Source organism: Bombyx mori, chromosome 20 (genome assembly GCF_030269925.1).
Source record: "Bombyx mori chromosome 20, ASM3026992v2".
NCBI classification, from domain to species: Eukaryota; Metazoa; Arthropoda; class Insecta; order Lepidoptera; family Bombycidae; genus Bombyx; species Bombyx mori.
The window spans coordinates 8,711,104-8,720,217 of NC_085126.1; the positions used below are offsets into that span (position 1 = coordinate 8,711,104).

A 9,114-nucleotide genomic window follows, 5' to 3' on the forward strand; every position below is an offset into this window, starting at 1 on the left:
GGCCTCTGATACCATGCCAATCGGTTTTTTTTATTGTCGTATAGGCCGACAAGCATATGACCCACCTGATGGTGAGTAGTTACTGTCGCTCATGAACGTCAACAATGACAGTGGTAGAGCCAAGCTGCTGCCTACCGTTTAATGCTCTCCACAAGTCTCGTTTGAAGAAGGACATGTCATGGCGCTCGGGAAACACGGTTGAGGGGAGCTCATTCCAAAGCCAGATTGTACGGTTTGGTTTTCGGTTAAACCTCTTTTCCAGGGCGTTGATCATATAGAGCGCCACTCTGTCTGCAAGCCCAGGAACAGCTTTTACGTGAGCTGCAATATTTGTCGGTGCAATGATTTCGGTACCGACTACGCGTGCACGAACAAACTGTGTCCATTGCCGGCCGATGTTGAGGTCTTTCACGAGTTAAAGGTGCGTTTGAGACGGGACGACGGATCGCTTAATCATTATCAAAAGCTTTAATTAAAAATCTTAATTTGTATTATTTTTGCAGGAAACAAAACCTGTCGTTCCTATTGTGAAAGCCAGTTACAATGGTAGTACACCGTAGTTCAAGGAATCAACCGAAAAAGCAACATTTTAATTTATTAATGTCAAATAATAAATAAATTAAAAACCATGCCCCTTTCATTATTTTCACTATGTCAATAAACTACCTAACTTACTCAACAAACCTTTGATTTTCATGAAACGATTTTTGTATTCTTCAGCTTTTGTTGGTACTGTTTCATTCAAATAATATATTTATTTATTTTGGCCTCTGTTAAAACGAGGACAACTGTCCAAATATCATACCAAAACCTTTACGTCAATGTGCCAATAATTGTGTAATTTACCCACTGCCAGTTTTGTTCATCAGTGCCGAATAGTTTGATAAAAGTAGTCGAGAATTCAATTTAAAATTCTCTATCATCGTGTGTACATTCCTCATCACCTCAGGAGTTAAGGTCGTCTCAAAACACGACCAAAGCAATCGTTTGCGTCGCGAACCGAATGTTCATCAAGGACTGCAACACTTGCTGGTGTAACGAAGACGGTACTACCTTCTACTGCACCCGAAGAGTCTGCGTACCCATGCTGCCGGAAGACGGTGACGAAGATCCTGAGGTATCTTTATCAGTAGATAGGCTGGTGCCTGGTGCTGGTGGTAGTCTTTGCGGGAAATTCCTGAACTTCTTCGTTGATTTGCTGACGGACTCTTGATCGGTTGTGGTTCTTCTCTATTTATCTATCTCTTGGGTTTATGGCGTTTCCTTTTAGATTTCGCCAATGTCAAGTGACAAGTGTATTTATTACTCTGCTTTTTATAGGGGGCTTCGTGAACGATCAAGGTCACAGACGTAACTAAGAATTAAGTGAGTAGCTAAGAATGTTTGATAACAGGATCGTTGTTGATGTACCTAAATCAAACCCGCAAAATTATAATTTGCGTAATCACTGGTGGTAGGACCTCTTGGGAGTCCACACGGGTAGGTACCACCACCCCGCCTATTTCCGCCGTGAAGCAGAAATGCGTTTCGGTTCGAAGGGTGGGGTAGCCGTTGTAACTATACTGAGACCTTAAAACTTATATCTCGAGGTGGGTGGCGCATTTATGTTGTAGATGTCTATGGGCTCCAGTAACCACTTAACATCAGGTGGGCTGGGAGCTCGTCCATTCTTCTAAGCAATAAAAAAAAAACCTAAAACAAATAAGACGCACACGATGTATATACAGGGGTTAGTTGATTAAAAGACAGACAAACTACAGCTTAATATTATTATGGTTATTGAATGAACTGAGAATATAAACGAAAGGGGAGTTGATAACGGAAAGAAGAGATTTGAAATCAATGTGGCGAGAATATCAGGAGGAAGGAGATCATAGAGGGAAGAAGATAGACGAGGACAACTGAAAAAGATGTCATTTGGAGAACCTTCGTCAAGACCACATTCGTGGTTCTTCTCAAAATCTATGATCATTCTCTGCTGTCAAAACCTGTAATACTTTATTTTTTTCTTCCATATTGACTTTAGGACATTTTGTCTATGACTACTGTAGTCTATGATTGTGAATCTAAAGTCTGTGATAATTTATTTTTCTCTTCCATATTGAAGTTAGGGCATAGTGTGAATATATCGCGCACTTGAAAAATCCTTAGATAGCGTTAATTTTCAAAGTTTTCTGAATTCAAGTTGAATTCAAGTTTATCTTCCATAATAAATATGTTTAGCGCTAAAAATATTCACATTGTGGCCTCTGGCTTAAAAACTGTATCTTAATTTTCCTCTTTGTATTTCTATTAATCTCATTTCATTCGTTCCGCGGTTGTCCTTCGCCGAGCTTCATTTTATACTGTTTCCCAAGATTATATTGACTTATTTAAATAATTTTGTATACTTTGAAATAAGCTACTGTATCTTTGAAAGTTTTTGACAATGGGTTCATATGTAAACTTTTTACTTTTTCATAGCCCAATTATGTACATACATATATTAAAAGTATACTCGTAAGTATCCCTGATACGTAATAGTAAGGATTCTTTCACATTTACTCAATTTTTCGGGTTTTCCCCCTACCTATTCGCTGTTAGTCTAAGGGGCTATTCTAGCTTCTCGCGGACGGGTAAGTGAGCTCACGGACTCAACCTGAGATAATTTGGTAACACTAGCCCTAGCAAAAGCAGTGCTTCGCAGAATCTACCGCCGGATCGGAATCGCGACTAACTGGAAAGATCCGGCGAGAAACTCAATCTATGGCAATTTTTCGATCGGTTTTCATGGATATTAAATCTTTGATTTGAACTAGAACTTGAACCAGAAACCAGCGACGCCAAAGGAGTGCAAGCCGAATGAAACGTTCCAAATTGGTTGCAACAGATGCCGATGTAATTCTGAGGGTACATTGTATTCTTGTACGAGGATTGGCTGCTTGGAATCCGAAGAAAAGGTTTGCACGTATCAACCATATATAAAAAAATTAGATAATCTGGGATAATGACGAGAATCAACGCAATTTAGAATTTGTATGGCAAATCTGGAATGAAGCTAGACTGAATATAATTAGATCCTTTTTTTTTCATTTCAGATGTGTATCGCTCACTGAAAATTACTTTAAGACTTTCCGTCTTTGAAAGTATATAATCTGTCAATTACACCTTGTGCCATATTGTAAAATATGTATAAATAGTGACCAAAATTCGTCGTGGCGTTTTTCCAAAATTAAGTACTCTTTCTTCTAAATCTTCGCCACCGCGTTGATTCCTGTTGTTATTTCAACAAACCGTTTTCTAATTTTTGTGAAAATAAATAGCGATTTCATTTATGGTGGTGGTATTATTTTTATCCCAACTAACATTCCAACATTCCAATTGTGGGTAATATCCTGAGTTGGACTTTGACTATGTCCACAAATTCCCTTACCCGATCCATCTCATACACCAATAGTTCTTTGTCTCTTAATTAGCTCGTCTAAAGTAACTCTAATATTAATTCCTCGTATGTCTGGTTGTCTCCACAGAACCACACCCTGTCTAGAAAAGTTCGTGCGTCCCAACAGGTAAAACCTTCCATCACCAATAAGATCCATTTTCTGGTTTTTAAATTTTGTACAGTTTCCAATATGCTCATGTCTTAAGAAATTGCCTTAAATTTTAAGTTATCAGATTAAATTTCCTACTCCAGTACCAATGGCAATTGCTTCTGCGTGGATTTTTCTGGATGTAGGTTACAAAACCGATAAACTTCCTTGGAGTGCTTTTCAATTTGAAATATTTTAGCGTTGTATTTTTTTACTTTTTTTATTGCTTAGATGGCTGGACGAGCTCATAGCCCACCTGGTGTTAAGTGCTTACTGGAGCCCATAGACATCTACAACGTAAATCGCCACCCACCTTGAGATATAAGTTCTAAGATCTCAGTGTAGTTACAACGGCTACCCTACCCTTCAAACCGAAACGCATTACTGCTTCACGGCAGAAATAGGCAGGGCGGTGGTACCTACCCGCGCGGACTCAAAAGAGGTCTTACCACCAGTAACATTGTTGTTGGTTATGCAGTTGTATTTAATAAATTGGTATACAATATTCGACATTTGCCTCGTCTTTGATCTTTGCCCTACAATGTCTACGCTCAGCTTGACGCTAACGCAGAGAAACATTTTGTTTTCCAGGAAACCGTCAAAACCTGCCAGCCCGGACAAGAATTCCGGTTGGACTGCAATAAGTGTCTCTGCGATAAGGAAGGCAAAGACTTCTCCTGCACTCGTATGGATTGCAACGCTCTCAACAGTAACCACAATGCTGAGCCCTTCAACGGCGACAGAACTAAAAGAGGTACGGTTCTATTAAAGATTTTGAATTTCCTATTTGTTTAACGCAATTGCCGGGGCCGATACACAGGATAATGTGCCTTGAATCATGAAGGTCAAAGTCTTAATTCGACTGAGGTCTTTCTAACTTTTAAAAAGCTTTGTACCCTTTTTTACGAAAATTGTGCGGACGGAGGAGCATATATATTTCCCACACTTATAGAGAATACAGAGAAGGAGTGCAGAATGCTAATTTTTTTTTAAAATTATGCTCTAAATACATTAAATCCATAAAGTTCTCACACTACTGTGTATTTGACACAACACGCTTATATACTCTTTTGTTTATTATCAAATTTTTATTAGTGTTTAAAGTCTGTGGCCAAATTGAGAATAGATTAATATTATTTGTCTTTAATATTATTTGACTATAACGAAGATTATAAAGTCTTTGACGATAGAACCATAATTTAAATTAATAACCTGGGCTGGGCGAATACTAGTCCACTTTAATAGCTGGCGATAGATACCTAAAGAGGAACTTATCGGGCTGTCGCAAATGTATAGCATTAGTCAGAGCTTATGTGCTTTCGTCCGTATAACAGAAGTAAGTCAGAAGCCAGCCACGTGCGTTCCCGGCTCCGTCTACAATCAGGGCTGCAACGTATGCCGCTGTACTGACGAGGGCCGACACGCCACTTGCACCTTGATGCGATGCCCCCAGGAGAAGGAGGAGACGCATGCGCACGGTAGGTAAGCGTCTGTTGCCTGGTTCTGCTGAACCCTAAAATTCCCTCAAAACCCTAAAAATAATCTGGTGAAGGTTTTCGTTGGAATTTCGGTTATATTTTACGTGCGTAAGACACTTTACCACAGTCATTATAATCAAGAACCATTTTACAATACATCCATAGTTTTTGGAAGCCGGCAGTGTCTTAAATTAATCTAATAGATTGGGATTGTCATAAGTGAATTTTGAGGAAGGATAAATGGCGTGCCAAAGCGTGTTGGGGTATATTAAACGGGTCCTAGTAATGGTATTACGCAGATGATTTGTTTTCTCTATTTCTATTCTTAGAATGACCCATATTTTCGTTAGCTTATGGAATAATAAATGTTTAGCGAAAGTAGTTTTTGTTGTGTAGAATGGTATTGCCTACTTGATGTCACCAAGCTACTGGAAACCATAGCTATTTAATCATAGCATACCCTTGAGATGCAGCGTCTAAGTGAACTGCATCCTATCCTCCAGATCTTAAAAAATCAAAACCAACTTATTTTTATTCAAATAGACCTTCACAGTCGCCTTAGTCTTGACTTTAACACATATACATAGGGGGTTATTAGGGAGGAAGAGGTCGTATGTGATTTATGGGCGGAAGAAACTGGAACTGTCTTACTGGTGGTAGGAGCTTTTGTGAGTCCGCATGGGTAGGTACCACAACCCTGCCTATTTCTGCCGTGAAGCAGTAATGCGTTTCGGTTTGAAGGGTGGGGCAGCCGTTGTAACTATACTGAAACCTTAGAACTTATATCTCAAGGTGAGTGGCGAATTTACGTTGTAGATGTCTATGGGCTCCAGTAACCAATTAACACCAGGTGGGCTGTGAGCTCGTCCACCCAATTAAGCAATAAAACAAATAAAAAATAAAAAGGGCAACTTCGATAAGCCATAAAGCAATCAGGTCCCAGTTATGACGGTCTGATTTCTGAGGCAATATTTGTTTTATATCAGACCAGGATCCAGGTTTTCGTTGCAACCCCGGCGAGCAGTTCACCCGGGACTGTAACGACTGCACTTGCTCGGCGGACGGGAAGAGCGTCTTCTGTACGCTACGTCTCTGCGACCAGGACATCACGCCCCACATAAACGCCGCATAAACCAATACATGATATTCGAATAGTCGATAATCGAACTTAAAATTTAACGAGATTAATAAAAGTTTTCCATCTATTTATACGTTTATTTTAAATATAACGCAAACTCGTTGTGTCTATTTAGAATTTGCTTTACGTACTATGCCTGTATTTTAGACGATTTTTATTTATAAAGGCCTATTAGTAGATTTTGTATAATCTGTAGCTGGCGAATAGACTTTAAACGAAAATAAAAAAAAAAACCTACTTCTTTTTAGCGTCATTCATTATTTTGCAAATGGCGTCGTTTCTTTCACAAAGTTGGTAGCCGTATACGTATTTTTGACTATTACTTAATTTAGTTTAGTGAATTCAAAACTCAGTTTTCAATAACGAAGACGTCTATTTAAATACTCATTTTGTTTTCATTTTATTTAACACGATGAAGGATTTTCTTTGTTCAAAAACGAGTGTATCGCAATATTATATCTTCGCTTTTCGGCGGGAAAAGGTCTTTCTTGTCTAAATAAAATGAAAATGTTGCCTTTATATTATTAGTTTTAACGGTAGCGGTTCACGTATTTTTCAATTTAACACGTAAGTTTTACTACTATTGCCATACTCATTTCATCATTAATGTTTTTAAAAATTTCGTTTATAAATTGAATTTTTGAATAGTTAGCTCTTCATCGGCCATATTTGTTTTAACTAAATCGTTTTAGTATTCTGTTAATGGTACTTACATTTATGTTGTATTTGAAATTTAATCAGTTTTTAGAATTTAATGGCGGAGATTTTCATTGGCGAAGCTTAGATCGAGATTATTTTATTTTTATTTAAAAACTTACAGTCCTCCACTGGCCTACCTAGTTTAGTTCAACTAATGATATTTCTTCAAATCAGAACAAGTCTAATCTTAATTATATAAAGTTCATTTCAATTAATTAACACTATTTAAATACACCAGTTGCTTTCCGCTAAAGGCAGAAATGTTTGCTTGGCTGTACGATTTGGTTATTTTGACATTAAAAAAAAAAGATTAATTTTTTTAAATTCGGAAGTACACATTTTTATTTTGTTGGTACATCTGATGGTATGTAGTATGTTGGTACCCATGATTTTCGAATATTACTAAACGACTGCAATACATAATAAATGTTTAACTTGATATTGAACTAAACTGTGTTTAGGTACGATTTAAAAAAAAATCTTGATTAATAATAAAATGCTTCGTCGGTTAAGATGCTTAATTTAGTTTAAGTGCCCTCGTGTATTAGTTAAAATACTTAAGATCCGCTTAAGGTCCATATTTGTAATGATGAAAATGTAATAAAAATGATTTTTTGAATTTTGTGTTTTTATTTATCCACAAGAAACCTAATTTTTTTTTATATATTTAAGATATCTTGTATTTTTTGGATGGAAGTGCAATGGAATTACGTATAAAATCTACTTTCATCTTTAGCATTGTCTTGGCCAGTGGCCTAAATGAGATGCGACCTTGCGCTTACCTCTGCATCATCGGAGTCCAGCTATTTGAGTTCGTGAAAGGACGAGGAAGCAATTGGAGTTCTTTTTTTGATTACGAAGAAACTTTGTGTTTTTCTGTCTTGTAATATATATAGGTAACTGGTATATACTGGACAAGACATGTTTCGGGCGACGCCTTCACGTTGCCCCGTCTGGGTAGGATAGGCTCTTTCAATGAACCTGTTACATTTCGACGCTTGAAAGGCAAACGTGACTAAGCGACAATGGGTGAACTTTATAGTAGACTAATTTAAAGCTGAAATACCTGAAAACAAAATTTATTTTAACGAATCTAGCTGTAGTAGAACCTAGCTAGTAGCTGTAGGATTGAAATTATTTTAATAGACCTAGATATATATTTTTTTTGCGCATCGAATATGGTTATTGCCTATCATTTATGTACAAAGCAGTTATTGTCGCTTAGTCACGTTTGCCTTTCAGGCGTCGATTTGTACCTATTCCATTTTGACGGCGCTAGAGTAATGATTACACACGGACGTTACATGATCTAGAGACGCCTTTGGTCTTGTTTAGGTACGCCAATTTATGAGGCACGATTGTTGGTGATTCCAGTATTGTGATTTAAAACTCAGAGAGATCCATGTTGCTCATTACCGGGTAAATTCTTTAGTTGTACTCTCAGATTGTCAGATTAGTGGAATATACACTTTTTAGCATGTAATTAACTCAACCTACCTTAATCTGACGCGCTCGAGAATTTCTGATGATACATTTTTTTTTACTGATCAGATCCTTTATCCTGAACGCGCGGCCTTACTTATGAGGTTCATATTTGGTGGAGGTACTTAAACGGGTACAAGGTATCCTTCTCTGTATTTATCTTCTTTTTTTTTATTGCTTAGATGGGTGCACGAGCTCACAGCCCACCTGGTGTGAAGTGGTTACTGGAGCCCATAGACATCCACAACGTAAATGCGCCACCCACCTTGAGATATAAGTTCTAAGGTCTCAAGTATAGTGTTGCAAATGATGTGACAATAAAAACCAGCAGCGTAACGACAAGTTCTTTTATTTGTGCAAGAATGCAGAAAAGTCGTTAGAAATGGCTGGCACGGCTTGTTTTATTAACACTATCCCCCCTTCGTTGGCTTTGGCTGGCGGCGGTGGCGGTGGCTGTGGCGGAAGAGGGCGTGTTAATGTGGCTTGGCGGCTTGGCTGGCGGCAGGGCATGACAGCTGACGTCACGTCCGTTACAATAGTTACAATGGCTGCCCCACCCTTCAAGCCGAAACGCATTACTGCTTCACGGCAGAAATAGGTAGGGTGGTGGTACCATACCCACGCGGATCCACAAGAGGTCCTACCACCAGTAAAATTCTCAAACTTATCCAAAAATTGACGGTACTTAGCGCAGTATTAAAATATTGGCCAAGAACACTTAAGTAGCCGTCGATTAGGAAAAATATAA

At 38.2% G+C, this 9,114-nt stretch overlaps 1 protein-coding gene across 9 annotated transcripts in view; it reads left to right on the forward strand.

The window, feature by feature from the left end:
- LOC101740099 (balbiani ring protein 3) overlaps positions 1-7,503 on the forward strand; it is a 38,929-nt gene extending 31,426 nt beyond the window's left edge. For 2 of the 9 annotated variants that reach the window (XM_038018004.2, XM_038018008.2), the window contains 6 exons: positions 950-1,117; positions 2,799-2,939; positions 3,510-3,548; positions 4,161-4,323; positions 4,904-5,047; positions 6,034-7,503. In XM_038018004.2, the coding sequence (XP_037873932.1) occupies positions 950-1,117; positions 2,799-2,939; positions 3,510-3,548; positions 4,161-4,323; positions 4,904-5,047; positions 6,034-6,179 (801 nt within the window). In that variant the 3' untranslated portion in view covers positions 6,180-7,503. Of the gene's footprint in view, positions 1-262; positions 422-503; positions 630-949; positions 1,118-2,798; positions 2,940-3,509; positions 3,549-4,160; positions 4,324-4,903; positions 5,052-6,033 lie in introns of those variants that run through there. The other 7 variants (XM_038018010.2, XM_038018011.2, XM_038018005.2 and 4 more) reach the window with 6 other exon arrangements.
- The last annotated feature ends 1,611 nt before the right edge of the window (positions 7,504-9,114 follow it).